At 40.5% G+C, this 16,015-nt stretch overlaps 1 protein-coding gene across 1 annotated transcript in view; it reads left to right on the top strand.

The window, feature by feature from the left end:
• phf21b (PHD finger protein 21B) overlaps positions 1 to 16,015 on the top strand; it is a 45,683-nt gene that overhangs the window by 5,809 nt on the left and 23,859 nt on the right. The window contains exon 2 of the mRNA XM_061914387.1: positions 11,224 to 11,268. Coding sequence (XP_061770371.1) covers positions 11,224 to 11,268 — 45 coding nt within the window. The remainder of the gene's footprint in view (positions 1 to 11,223; positions 11,269 to 16,015) is intronic.

The raw sequence follows: 16,015 nt of genomic DNA, 5'->3' as shown, positions 1-16,015 counted from the left end.
CAATCAACCGCTCTCCACCAACAGCATTCTTCTTTATAGTCTCCATTATTAATTGAACAAATTGCAAAAGATTCAGCAACACAGATGTCCCAATCACTGTGTAATTATGCGATGAAAAGAGACGACTTTTTAGCCGTGTGTGGTGCTGGGTTAATATGTCCCCTCCAACCCTAGATGTCACGCGCACGCGTCATCATTCCGCGACGTTTTCAACAAGAAACTCCGCGGGAAATTTAAAATTGTAATTTAGTAAACTAAACCGGCCGTATTGGCATGTGTTGCAATGTTAATATTTCATCATTGATATATAAACTATCAGACTGCGTGGTCGGTAGTAGTGGGTTTCAGTAGGCCTTTAAAACACACCCGACTCATTGTGTAAATAAAAATGTCTCCCTATTGGCGTATTACGGATACGGCAACAGCAGAAGTCACACTGATTTGCAGGTGTGTAATTTGTCGTGAGTTTATGCACTGTGTTGGTTTTGTTCTTTGAACAAGGTGATGTTCATGCACAATTCATTTTGTGCACCAGTGAAAAAACATGGTAACACTTTAGTATGGGGAACATATTCACCATTAGTTGGTTGCTTATCAACATGCAAATTAGTAACATATTGGCTCTTAACTAGTCATTATTAAGTACTTATTAATGCCTTATTCGGCATGGCCTTATTATAACCCTAACCCTGGCCCTAACCCTTTTTAATTGAGTCTTTGTTACTTAGAATATGATCCCTGTACTAAAGTGTTACCAAAAACATATAACTTTGTCTTGAATTAGAAAAAAAACAATATTTTATTTTTCACTAAAGAAGGGTTCGGTGAATGTGCTTATGAAACTGGTGGGGTTCGGTACCTCCAACAAGGTTAAAAACCATTGCACTAGAGAAAAAGCACCATATAAATATAATTCACTTCAACTTTGCCGAGGTGTTGTTGGAGATCACGGCGATGTCGCCAGCGGCAAGTGCGTTAGGATGCTGCAAGCAACCTTCAGCACCCTGGCCAGCTCCGCCCGCACCGCCCCTTCGGCAGGCATCGTGCACACAAGTTGGCAGCGCTAGCAAGAGGAGGAGGAATTGATGGAAAAGAGGTCGATATTTGTTTGGTCGCGGCAGTGACGTGTTCTATCACAGCTGTTAGAGGCCTTTTCCTATCTGCCCGACTTTGATCGATCCCATTTCTGGTGGAATGTAGTTTCTTAGCACTTGAATGCACCCTCAAAGTTGCTTCTTCAACAAAATGTGTTGGACTGTTTTCGTCTGCTCTCTCCCATTCATAGTGGAAGCATCCATTTTGAGACAGAAGGGGTGTTTTCTACCTCCCCCCTTTCCTCCCACCCTTTTCCAACATGGAGAGCAAAAAGTCTGCAGAGTTTAGTGCAGGAGGAGGGGGGGATGGGCCCCATTCATGCCTAACATTACCATTTTGATTGCTCTGATGCTGTTTTTGGTTGGAGGGGAAGGGGTGATCGGGAGAGGCAGAGAAAGCCCAGTCAGCATTGCACAGCCATGTTTTTTTTTTTTTTTTTTTTTAAATCATTCCGTTCTGACTTGTCTGTTTTTAGCAACAAAATGTGACCTTTGCAGTACTCGCGCGCATACACACGCACACTCTTCTTGTTGTTAAAGGCTCATTAAGCCCAGCACACTTTGTGAACATTTGCAGTGCCTGAAAATAAACTGCACTTGAAGTGGGAACAGTTTATTGGTCAACTGTTTATCGGCCAGGATGAGGAGTGATGGAGTAACGAGAGCATTTCTCCTGCCCGGAAAGGAATGGAGATCAGTTTGTTTTGTGAGCATCCTCGTTGAGAATACGAAGGAGGAGTTGTTACTTGACAGTGCTCGAAAAGCGCTCATTCATTTGAACGACTTGTGTCCACAACTGCCTCAATGATTTCTGGTGCCAGCAGTCAAGTCCATCTGTCACCATGGTTACGGCTACTTCTTCCACGTTTGAGTGTAAAGCTAGTTAAGGCTGTAAAGTGCACAGGGACTGTAGCTGTGACTGCCGCCGCCATATTGTTCACATCTATCGCAATGTTCCCAATATAAGGTTACTGCTCTGCTTCATGGTCACATGATACGTCAAGGAGTCTGACCTTAGCGTAGCTGCTGTCAGTCAAGTGTGACTTTGTGTCTGATGTCATCAACACGCTCCCTTCTGTCCTCTAAAGGCCCAATTGTGTTCGTTATCCAATAATGCTCTGCTTTTTATGCATTTTGCCACATTCTTGAGCAAGTGATTATGCCACTGCAAGTGACACTATCTCGGTCATTGACTAAGCCTGCCTTGAAGGCTGAGGAGGCCACCGCATCACCTGGTTGCTCTTGAAGATACATAAATGGCCACAACCTGCAGCCGCCCGTTACGTCACAACATGAAGGCATGGCGGCCATGTTTCAGGATCATTCCGCTGCTAAGCTGACACGAGCCATCAGGTCGACACCTCCGTGCGTCTAATCCCAATCCATCTCATCCTCCCGTTGCTTGACGAAGCTTTAGGACAGATAATCTTTCAAATCCTTTTAATCGAAGCCGTTTGATGGGATTTTTATTGGAACAAGTACTTCTTTTTTGAAAATGCACAAGTACACTTTGAGTGCTCAAATGTGCACGAGTCACCTTGCCGCCGTTCAAAGACGTCACGTGACCGCCAAAAGATGAGGTCTGAGTCAAACATCATGGAAGCGTGGACCTTGGATGTGAGAGTTTGCTGTATGCCAACATTTATTGGTTGTTCTAAACCATTAAGATAAAGGCTGCTGAGAGTGACCAGGAAGTGTAAAGCAACTTCCTCTGCCAAAGTGCTCAGCAAGGGGCCTCGTCGCCTGCATTGTGTACAACTGACCAGAAACTGTTGACTTGGTAAAGCCATGTGTGAATATTGATCTTATTGATTAGCATTGGCATGTTCTTAACTCAGTGGTTCTCAAACTTCTTTTCACATGTACCCTTCAGAAGCCACTTGGCTCTCCGAGTACTACCATAATGACCAACATTAAAATGCAGCGGCGAAGTAGGCTTATGTTTTCATTAAAAACAAGGCAGAGGTTTTATTTTACAAATATATTCAATATTTTTGCCACTTTAACATTACACGCAGTTTGAACAGTAACACTGTTTGAAACTTGGAAAATTAAACACTAATTGCATACGTGATTTTTTGGCATACCACTAGTTGGAGCCTGTGTACAACTTAAGGCATCTGTACCACAGTTTGAGAATCACTTTCATGACTCATTACTTCATGTTCTTAGGCAACAATAAGCCTTCTTTTCCCGCGAACCTTAAAGAACTGTATAACACCGAACCAGTTCTGAAATTCTGCATACATGTGCAGTGTTTGACCTTGAGTTGCATTATGGATTATTCAGTCTTGCTATTAAAGTTTTAAAGTTGATAGGTTTGTTTGGTAGTTGCAGGTTAGAATATCATTGTAGAGCAGCCATGAATGAAAACTGTTTGGCGTGTCACATTATGATTTGTTTAAAACACTTTCTTGAGGTCTACATAACATGTAATGGTGGTTCTTTGGTAAAAAGTTTGCATAGATTTTTACAGATTTGTTTTTTAAGATGCTTTCTGATCATCTCTCCAGGATGCTTGGGGAACCTCAAATATATACAACCAAAACAAACAAAATGACTAAATAAATTATTGACAAACAAAGTTAACTTCAATATTGAACATGTTGGCAGAGATAGAGCTGTACATTACTGAACGGACAATCAACTTAGAAGCTTTAACTAAACAATTTGAAGAACAACAATATAAACAGTACAGTAACAGGTCATATGAAAAAAAAAAAACTTAAGTGTCTGATTTCCGGGCCCTGCGACGAGGTGACGACTTGTCCAGGGTGTATCATGTCTTCCTCCCGAATGCAGCTTGGACACCCCCGCAAAGGACAAGTGGTAGAAAATTAATGGATCATGGATGACCGATTCTGAGTGAGGAACACCAACATGACATGACAAACGTCTGTTTGCACAATTTAAAAAAAATGCTAGTTTTCGACAGCATTATGGATAGATACATGGCAGCATGCTTTTGTGGATTGTATTTTAACAAAATTTTATTTAAGTGCACGCCCTTTTGCGCTGTTTTGTTTTCACTCACCCTGTACACCAAATACGGATTGTTGTGTTCCAAGTGGGCGTGCAAGTTTGTTGTATTCGCATACATTCGGCCAACTGGGTCATGGTGTTGATAGGCTCATTTCGTTCCAAAGGTTAGAACCTGAAATATTCCCATACTGCTGTGGTGGCATTTGGTTTTGGGATCATTTTGTCCATTTTTGCAACATGTGTTACATGGATGAACTTGTTGCACTGTCTGATCCTAGCAGGCCAGTGGCCCCGCCTCGCCACACAAAGAATCAAAGACACTTAATGAAGGACAGTAGAATTCACACTCTTCTTTTAATTCGGCTATGGCACAAACATAGCAGCTGCTGAAACCAATGAAAAGCGTAAATGCTCTTGAAGCATGCACATGACGATTTATTAATGCTGGAAAACTTACTGACTTTTTTTAATTTATTGTTGGTTAATTGACTTACGAATATCGTCCCAGGCCTACACGCGTCGTTACAGGGATGCGTGGTTTCCCCGTCTTTATCAAAAATGGACTATAGATCTAATAAGGGTGCAACAATACACGTATTCATAGTGACTTTTTTGATACAATGGTTTTGGTTCAGTTTTAGCAACTTCTGACTATACGCTCTTTGCTGAAAGCTCAGTGGATATGCGCTCGACTATGCCTCTTTAGGCTCTATAGTTGAGCGCAGATCCTCTAAACTGCGCCACTCGCATTCATTCAGACCAAAACAAGCTACTGAGACAGAAGCTACATGCGAAGCAAGATCCTTGCAACATGGCTAATGCCTCAAACATTCCTGAAATCAAAGATCCTCTACCATCATTCAGATCTGGCGTGTGGAACTACTTTGGTTTTCGTGTTATCGTGGACCCCGAATTAAACAAGTTGAAAAACGCATTTGGGTGTTACCATTTAGTGGTCAATTGTACGGAATATGTGCTGTTCTGTGCAATCTACTCATATAAGTTTCAATCAAACCCTTATGGCAAGTGTGTAATGGACATAAATACAACGGTATGTCGGACGTGTCACACAACGATAAACTACAACGTTTGAAATACGACAAATCATGACAACACATTTACGCCGACATCACTCCGTTGGTGTAATAGGTGGAACCACACAAAAACAAAGAGCGACAACACACAGGCTACAGGGCATTTAGAGAGCCTTATCGCATTCAAAGAGGACAAAATAAAAATTGATCGGGCGGTTGCTACTTTTATTGTTGAAGACACACAATACTTTTGAGTTTAAACAAAAATGTTGATAATTTTAAGAAATTATAGGGAAAAAAGGCATGAAAATATATTTTTTTGTATCGAAAAAATATTGAACATTACACTAAAATATGGAACTGAACCAAACTGTGAATTTTGTGTATCATTGCACCGGAAATGTGTATGCGCTAAAAGTTTAATTTATGATTGCTGCCTTTGGTAAAAGCTTAACTCTTTTAGGTTTTGCTCACATTTGCTTTTTTTATTTAGACTCACTGAATTGGTGCTTTATGAAACACTCTTTGCAAAATCGTGTTTTAAGAACTCCAAAACAAGATAAAACACAAATATTATCAAGATAATCCCGAGACCGTAAAGGTTAAAAATGTATGAAACAAACCTTTTAACGGAGTGATCACTGCAAAATCATGCCTTTCTCATCGTCTTTCCGTAAACTTTTGCGCTTTTTCACCCTTCTCGAATTATGAAGAAACTTGTATGCTTTTCGCGATTTGAACAATAAGGATGAGGCATTTTTCTTCGAGTAAGGCAAACTGTCGCCCAGAACACTTTGACCACAAATGCTCGCTTGACCACCACTTGGAGCCTCTCATGTTTAATGATTTGGATGTGACGTCAGGTGAATACAACCTAATCACATTAGCAGATACCTTTTAGGTTAGAAAAGTTGGTTTTGCATAATAGGGCCCCTTTAAATGGATCTTATTGTGAGTTTTTTTCTATGTTTAAAACACCTAATTTTGGTGTACATAACATGAAATGATGGTTTTCCGGTGAAAAATGTGCATATATTTTGTTTTACAGACCTATTTGTAGGCAATGTATTTGCTCCGTTTTAATACTGCTTGCCTTGAGAGGCCAAGTTTTTAGATGAAAATTAACCCCACCTCACCACGACCTGTGGCGCTGTTTTGGCTTTCGTCCCCACTTGGCAAAAATGTTCTGTAGGTTGTTTTTTTTTAGCTTTCTTGCTTTTATTGAGCACTTTGGACATCGATCACGGGCACCAGCCCTTTGTTTTGAGTGACTTTCACTACAACACAACATCCCAGATGATACAGCGAGAAGAAATATGCGGGTGGACTAAAGTAAGGAAGTAGATGCAATAGGCTGCAGTATAAAACTATGCACTAAGGTTAAACTCCTACAAAGTTTGTTTCTCTCCAATACTAAATTCTGTACATACAGTCGTTGTCAAATGTTTACATACACTTGTGAAAGACGTAATGTCATGGCTGTCTTGCATTTCCAATAATTTCTACAACTGTTATCTTTTGTGATAGAGAGATTAGAGCACATACTTGTTTGTCACCAAAAACATTAATGATGTTTGGTTCGGGCTTCACGGTGGCAGAGGGGTTAGTGCGTCTGCCTCACAATACGAAGGTCCTGCAGTCCTGGGTTCAAATCCAGGCTCGGGATCTTTCTGTGTGGAGTTTGCATGTTCTCCCCGTGAATGCGTGGGTTCCCTCCGGGTACTCCGGCTTCCTCCCACTTCCAAAGACATGCACCTGGGGATAGGTTGATTGGCAACACTAAATTGGCCCTAGTGTGTGAATGTTGTCTGTCTATCTGTGTTGGCCCTGCGATGAGTTGGCGACTTGTCCAGGGTGTACCCCGCCTTCCGCCCGATTGTAGCTGAGATAGGCGCCAGCGCCCCCTGCGACCCCAAAAGGGAATAAGCGGTAGAAAATGGATGGATGGATGGAAGTTTGGTTCTTTTGAGTTTATTATGAGTCTACTGAAAATGTGACAAAATCTGCTGGGTCAAAAGTATACATACAGCAATGTTAATATTTGGTTACATGTCCCTTGGCAGGTTTCACTGCAATAAGGCGCTTTTGGTAGCCATCCACAAGTTTCTGGCAAGCTTCTGGTAGAATTTTTGACCACTCTTTAACAAAATTGGTGCAGTTCAGCTAAATTTGTCCTGTTGGAACAACCAACTGCGTCCAAGACCCAACCTCCGGGCTGATGATTTTAGGTTGTCCCATTTACTCTCTGTAAAGCGCCAGTTCCATTGGCAGCAAAACAGGCTCACAGCATAATACTTCCACCACCATGCTTGATGGTAGGAGTGGTGTTCCTGGGACTAAAGGCCTCACCTTTTCTCCTCCAAACATATTGCTGGGTATTGTGGCTAAACAGCTCAATTTTTGTTTCATCTGACATCACATGGACAAAGATAAGACCTTCTGGAGGAAAGTTCTGTGGTCAGATGAAACAAACAATTAGCTGTTTGGCCACAATACCCGGCAGGAGGAGTGGTCAAAAATTCAACCAGAAGCTTGAGGATGGCTACCAAGAGTGCCTTATTGCAGTGAAACTTGCCAAGGGACATGTAACCAAATATTAACATTGCTGTATGTATACTTTTGACCCATCAGATTTGGTCACATTTTCAGTAGACCCATAATAAATTCATAAAAAAAAAAAACTTTATTAATGTTTTTTGTGACCAACAAGTATGTGCTCCAATCACTCTCACAAAAAAATGAGAGTTGTAGAAATTATTGCAAACTTAAGACAGCAATGACATTTATGTTCTTTTCAAGTGTATCCATCTATCCATTTTCCACTACCGCTTGTCCCTTTCGGGGAGGATGGGGGGTGTTGGAGCCTATCTCAGTTGCATTTTGAGAGTAAAATACTTTACTATTCTATATCATGTTAATAATTTCACTGCAGCTGATTTGAACACTTGTAAACAATGGAGGTTCAAGCCGGCTGCAGTAAAATATGCCATGCTATGACAGACATCGCAAATTACATTACTAACTGATCCATTGCCAAACACATTAGACCAGGGGTGCCCATTACGTCGATCGCGATCGACTGGTCGATCTCGGAGGGTGTGTCAGTCGATCTCAAGCATGGCATTAAAAAATATACATAAAAATGAGCAATCATCAATCATACCAAGACTTCACTTTCGTCAGTTGTTTGACATTCTCGGCACCCGAGGATCTTGTGAGATGACGCTGGCTGCTGCGAGCTCATATTTAAGAAAAAAATCACTAACAGGGCGGACACAGAGAAACACATTTTATTTCTAGAGACTCCGTACCTACTGTCAAAACTCTAAAGACCAACTGCACAGTTCCTGTCTTCACCATAAAAGACCTGTTTCATCCTGCCTGTGGTAACAAAATAAGAGTCTCAGAAAGCTAGCGTGCACAAGCTAGCAAGCTACGGAGTTTGATGCCAATGTATTTCTCCCCCACCCTCAGCGACCACTTTCTCACTTGCTTGCCCACCCGCACACTCACTGACGTCACTCACCTGCTGCCAGACATTAAAGGGCCATACACATATGCTACTCTCATAACAAAGTGTTTAAAAACGAGTATGCAAGTTGGACAAATGAGATGCCAAATCCAACCACTTTCATGTGGTATTGGACAGAAAGGAGGTTTTTTTTTTCCCTCCATTTGAAAATGCGGACGTTATCAGCACCACTGTCTAATTCCAATCAATGCAAGTCATCAGAATCAAATACACCAACTTATATTCTTGTCTTCATGAAAGAAATGAATCTATGTGTGTTAAACATGCTTGTATAATCATTAAACACCATTAACTTAACAAAAATGTCTCTTTCATAAATAAATAAATATAAATTATAAATAGGAATGAGGTAGATCTCCTCGACTTGGTCAATTGAAAAGTAGCTCGCCTGCAGAAAAAGTGTGAGCGCCCCTGCATTAGACACTGATCCAATTAAAGTAGTTTTTAGGAAAAATATTCTTTATTTTGTTGCAGAACGGTGATGCTATTGTCTTACATTAGAAAGCTAAGTTAGCTACATAACTCAAGCTAGTGTATCATTCACAAACTTCTAACCTAATTTTATTACTTACCCTTTCATTGTCTTCTCTTTTGCCATAAATAGTATTCACTGACTGCAATTAAACAAAGTTTTTTGGAAAATCCATCTTTCTGTGCATGTTTTGGGTTTGGACTCTTCTTTGCACACACGTAAAGCTACTTCTTCATAGGCCCATTGCCACAAACCATAAAAGTTAAAAGTAAGGCACTTTTTAATTCAGATGAGGCTGAAAGTTAGTGTAGTGACTTGTGCTGGTTAAAGCGATCAAACAACAGAGCATTTTTCTTCATTGGGTTTCATCGAGGGCGTGATGTTGTAGCACAGCCACTTGTACATAAATTTGAATTGGCTGACTCATGGAGGGATGTCTGTGTAAATATCTACTATATGTGGATAATCCGCTTATGTCACACTTGAACAAAACATCACACTTGAACAAAATTCCTAACGAACCAGTTGGAGGAAGTAGGAAGGAAAGCCAAATTATTAAAAATATCTCCGCAATGTGTCCACAGTTTGATTTCCAATTTTCGGGACTTACGCAGATCCCAAATACATGTAAGCAGGTACCATCATGTAAAAAAATAAGTTGGTTTTGGATAATAGGGCCCATTTAAAGGCCTACTGAAACCCACTCCTCCACCCACCACGCAGTCTGATAGTTTATATATCAATGATGAAATATTAACATTGCAACACATGCCTATACGGCCATTTTAGTTTACTAAATTACAATTTTAAATTTCCCGGGAGTTTCGTCCTGGAAACGTCGTTTAATGATGACGTGTACGCAAGACGTCACGGGTTTTTAGGAAGTATGAGCGCTGCACACACACACACACAGCTAAATGTCGTTTGCTTAAACGGCATAATTACACAGTATTTTGGACATCTGTGTTGCTGAATCTTTTGCAATTTGTTCAATTAATATTGGAGAAGTCACAGTAGAAAGATGGAGTTGGGAAGCTTTAGCCTTTAGCCATACAAACACACGATGATTCCTTGTTTAAAATTCCTGGAGGTGAAACGTTACTATGGATCAGAGCGCGGTCAAGCGAGCATGAATCAAGACGGAATGTCAACCAGCAGGTTTCGGTTTGAAAATTGTGGTTAAAAAGTCGCTTCTTACCAGAGAAAAGCTGAGCTTGTGTCGTCCGTGAAGCTGCGCTGTCGACTCCCCTGAGACATGGACATACACTTCCGACTATCAGGTACTATGTAACTCACTAAAACACTAGCAACACAATAGAAAGATAAGGGATTTTCCAGAATTATCCTCGTAAATGTGTCTAAAACATCGGAATCCGTCCCAATCACGTTTTTTTTTTTTTTTTACCTAGTCCGTCGCTATCAATATCCTCAAACACGAATATTTCATCCTCGCTCAAATTAATGGGGAAATTGTCGTTTTCTCGGTCTGAAAAGCACTTTTTGTTGGAGGCTCCCATTATAAACAATGTGAATATGTGAGGAGCCCCCACACTTGCGACGTCATCGTCTGCAACTTTCAGTAGAGGCAGGGCTTTTGTTTTAACACCGAAAGTTGCAAACTTTATCGTGGATGTTCTCTAGTAAATCCTTTCAGCAAAAATATGGCAATATCGCGAAATGATCAAGTATGACACATAGAATGGACTTGCTGTCCCCGTTTGAATAAGAAAATCTCATTTCAGTAGGCCTTTAAGAACTATGGCTGCATGTTTGCAAGAACAAATTGTGCTCTGGCTTTTTGCGTGCATCTTTGTCACACAGAGCAGGCTCACCCTTGGTTCCTGGGCTAATATCCTGCTTAACTGCACAATGCTGCCCAAAAGAAGTGTCCTTGGTGTCTTTTGTGCTTTTGCACTGCGTTGCCATGGGGAACCTTTACAATATGTAAAAAAAAAAAAAAATGAAGTGAGACTTGTGTAACACCTGTTCACATGGCCAGTGGACATAGTAATCATGTGACTTGACTAATGTGCAATCCAAATTAGCATGTTAGCAGTCTGACGGTGATGATAAACGTTATTCTGACTGTTTTCAACTTTCTTTCTGTAGAACCAGATGCTGTGCAAAGGCCTCAATGAGCTTCAGAATGGGCAGGTAGGCCACTCCCACTCACCTGTTAGCATGATGCCTATTTGTCTTTGTATGCAGCATGCACAGACCTTCATTGCTGTCTGCTGTGTGTCATCCTTCATCTTCATTCATTCATGCGAGCTCATTAGGCGGCAGTGGCTCAGGAGGTGGAGAGCAGGTCGTCCAGAAACCAAAGGATTAGCAGTTTCAACCCAGCTTTTTAATTTCAGTCATCGCTATTGTGTCCTTGGGCAAGACACTTCACCCACCTTGCCTCCAGTGCAGCCCACACTGGTGTATACATGGCAATAAATGTTTGGTGGGGGTCGGAGAGAGAGTTAGCACAAATTGGTAGCCATGTTTTTAGCCAAAGTCTGCTGTGGCTACAAATGTATTTCAGCACCAGTGTGGGACTGTGGGCTGAATTCATAATTGTTAGTCTGAAGTGCTTTGGGTGTCGTGAAAGGTATTAAATAAATCCAATCAATCATTATTATTATTGAACCACACAGCGTTGTTATGATGTAAATATGACGGAGGGATTTGCATGTTTTGCTGTGTCTCATTGGTGAAAATGTGCGCTTACACATAGTCTATGTGGACACAGCAAGTCAGTTCCGTCTTTTGTGCCCATATGTGACGTGTATTAATTTTTTTCATGTCAGTGTGAACAGTACAATTTAAGATAATTTTTCTAAATAAACCCAGGCCTGTTTTGTATGTTGTCAGAAATCCAATATGTATCTGATATGACTGAAGTCTGGACGCTGAGGTCGCAGTCCGCCAACCTATGTCATTGAGAGGCGATAAATGTCACAATCCCCACCGAAAAACGTTCCTGAAAAGGAATGGACAAATAAGCAGAACAGTCAGTGCCAAAATTAAAATGTATTTGAACTAGGAGTTTAACGATAAGAAAATGAATAGATCGGTAAATGACGTTCACAATGACGGAAGACGTCAATCTGTCTTGAATTCAAGCTTGCAGCAATATATGAGTGCACTAGCTCGTAGTTAGTGATCAGGGCTCGACGCTGACTGCGGTTGCACAAATTTTTTAATATTGCCACAAATGCGCCACGACTGAGACTGCAGCGCATGTGATATCATGTTTTGTGCACATGTATGGACCCATTTGGTTCACTTCAAACCAGGGGTTCGTAATATTTTTTTACCTCTGGTCCCAACTTTTCCACTACAGAGATGGCATGGGGGCCACTCAAATATTAACACTGGATTGGTAATCTTACTGTTGATTTTAATTTTATTCAATAATTATATCCAACCAATTTACAGTTTACAACCTTGTCAAATGATATGAAACCATGTGCTGATTACGAATATTTATTTAACACATAAACCTTAGGCTTAGATCAAGCTGATTAGGAAAAATAAATACTAACCGCATAGGAAGGGACTCACAAATAACTGACAAACAATTTACATAGAATTATCCATCCGTTTATTTTCTACCGCTTGTCCTTCTTGGGGTGGTGAGGGGCTGGAGCCTATCCCACCTGTACTCGGAGGGAAGGCAGGGTTCACCCTGGACAAGTTGCCAACACAGACAAGCATTCACAATCGCATTCACACACTAGGGCCAATTTTATTGTTGCCAATTAGCCTATATCCCAGGTGCATGTCTTTGGAGGTGGGAGAAAACTGGAGTAACCGGAGGGAACCCACGCAGTCATGGGAAGAACATGCAAACTTCATAAGGAAAGACCCCCACTCTGGGAATTGAACCGAGGCTTTTCTCACTGACTCACAAGTGGTAACCACTGTACACCGTGCTGCCCTACATAGTTATGTTGTGTAGAATAAACTAAATTAATAATGAATGATTTTTAACTAAATCGTCAATACAAATAAAGTGCAAATGAAAATATAGCTTTAGCACTTTAGTCATAATTTTGCGCTTAAGGAACTTCTGTGACATTAGCTCCATACTTTGTTTGAGATTGACACTACTGCCACAAGTGGGGGAAAAGTGTATTACAACTGAGTACCACTGGGGCCCATACGGACCACAGTTGAGAAACAGATATTTTTCGCCGGCCCAGTGGTTAAGGAACTGCTTTAGACAGCTTTTTTTAGGGGTTTACTGTAAATATCGGACGGACATGAGAAACTATGACGACACGCTGCAGGGTTTCCCCCAGAATGCCAACACTAATGGGTGTGGTCAATATGTCATATAATTTGCATAATTTCTAATGAGGCATGTATTTTATTTTTAAAAAGGCAAAACAATTTCATACATACATTTAAAATATATCTGTATTTGGCAACACAATATAGCATTTTATATTGCTTTGCTGTAGTTTTCAATTGTTTCTGCTTTTTGTACAATGTAACAGACTGTACACAGCAAGTTTCCAAAGTAAACATAGTATGTAACTTAGGGAAAAGGATTTGCTCTAAAGGCTGGGTTGAAGCTGGCGTACGAAGCGGGAGTGGACGCGTTTCGCGGCAAGAGCGTGAGACACAGCCTCTGTATTACTGCCAACCCCCACACACTTTCCCTCCTTGATTGCAAACCACTCTTAGAATTTACACATTACACATTTTGTAAATCGCTGTGTGTGGGTATGTTTTTGATATATTAAGTATTATATTAAGTATGTCCACATCGCAGACATGCCGCCTCCGCTCCAAACAAATGCATCATTCTTGCTCTACATCAGCCCAACATCTTGTTTCAACATTGCTGTTTCGGTGATCAGTCTTTTTTGAGGTGATCAAATTTTTGGTGCATCACAAGTTAACAGTGTGCAAATAATAGGCTATATACAGTACATCCATTAATACAATATATTACCTACATTTGTTTTCACATAAAAAAAACAAATTTTTAAGATGTGCCGGTTTTTATTTTGTCGTGGTGCTGCGAGACAATCAAGTACATGTGGGGGAAACCCTGCACTGATAAATCTAGAAAAATAGTTCAGATAACCACATAAAAGTGCTAGAATGAGGTGAGATGAGCAGTAATGTACTGTAGGAGGTTTTAGGTGAACAAATAAAGTGCCTACCAGTCTTGCTGTAAGCCTGGCTGTAAAAAGTTAATTGGAAACAAACACAGCATTGATCGTTCGATGAAGACTTTTCACGTGTCAATTGCATCAAATGTTCTGCTAGCGTTCGAGGCGGGGAATACCGTCAATTTTATTTAATTTTGTTTAATGTAACCTTAAATGAACCAGGAAAAAATCTCTTTGAGATTATTTTTCAAGGGAGGCCTGGCCAATAGGCAGCAAAGTTACACATAAAATTACATTCACATTACACATAAAAATGACAGAATGGACATCAAGTAAAACAGTCACGGATAACTAAGGCTCCTTCAAATGCTCTAAGTTTAGATTTAAAAACGTTTAAGGATTAAGTGCAAGTTTTTTTTTAGAGAGAACAAGGCAATTCAAAGTGCTTTACAGAAAATTACAAGAAGGCAACCCATCAAACCTTATCAGACACCTAAAGCGCCATCATCGCTACGACAGGTTTTTCAATAGTGTTAGGCGCTTGCTGCAAAAGATACAGCCCTACAGACGGACTGTATGATGTCCTACTGTAGATCATACCCCGCAGTGTGAACATAGCCTTAGGCCTGTAAATACATATGTTCAATCAGTGAAGGTACAAAGGCCCTTTTCCACTAAAAGTTCCTTTTGGTTCCTGGAACCTGTAGTTCCTGAAAGTGTAGGTTCCTGTAGAAGTGTGTGGTTTGTGTTTTCACCGCATTTCACAGTTCAGAAAATCAGGCTGACATATGGGGGAGTGGTTCACTATATTCCTACACTGATACAATATACATAAACAGACAATATTAGGTCCCAGTTCTTAACTACAAAGCAACTATACTCCAAAACAATAGGATTTAAAAAATAAAGTCTACTGATTTGTTCATAAAAAGTCAGGCGTTTTTCTGTAATATCCAACAGTCAGAATGTCGTCCTCAGTAAATTATTAGTTCATGAGGGTCAGGCAATTCTTTTTGGTCCATTTCAGCTGTAAGTAACAATATGTAAAGAAACATTTCAGCGTTTATCTTACGGCAACAACACGAACACACGGGCCTTCGCGTTAGCTTTTTAGCATTTACGTTCGGTTCACTCGGATTGAGGCTAATAACTACACAAATGGAGTGTTATTATCTACTTGTACAACATGTAATAAAGTAAGTTGTTAATATTTGATGTTATTTACTTTTTTACCACTTGTGTACTGCCTCATTTATTACACATTTGTCTAAAGAAGTCAGTATTAAGCAGCTGTGTCCGTCTTCATACTCCTTCGTAAATGTGTTTAAAAGAGTCTGTTGTCCTCTCGTAGCTTCGCGTGTTGAAATTTAAGATCGTAAAACTAAAAAAAACACCATCAGCACAGAGTTTAAAGACTATGGCTGAGTAAAAACATTGCAAAATAGCTCCCCTAATCAGCGTTCTTCAGCAAAAAGATGCGCCACAAAAGGTGTTGCCAGTCGAAAGGTCTTCTCGTTCTTCTTTCCCTTTGTAGTCAAGATTGTTGTAATGTAAATACACAAGAAATAAACAATTCGTTCTTGCATAACATTACTCCGCAAAGCTAATTGTGTGTTTGAAAAATAGGTTTTAGTAATGCCGCCAATGGTGTTCAACTAATCAGCGTTTGACAGCACAGCCCTGCCCCGAAAAGGTTCCGGGTAGCTTCGAAAAGTCCCACCAAGCTAGGAGGAACTCCTAAATGTTCCTGAAAAACTAAATCTGCCCACATAGTTTTTGGTGGAAAC

The sequence above is a fragment of the Nerophis ophidion genome, linkage group LG10 (assembly GCF_033978795.1).
Source record: "Nerophis ophidion isolate RoL-2023_Sa linkage group LG10, RoL_Noph_v1.0, whole genome shotgun sequence".
Lineage (NCBI taxonomy): Eukaryota > Metazoa > Chordata > Actinopteri > Syngnathiformes > Syngnathidae > Nerophis > Nerophis ophidion.
The sequence above is the reverse complement of the archived record's forward strand: the minus strand, read 5'-3'. Positions and strand labels throughout refer to the sequence as shown.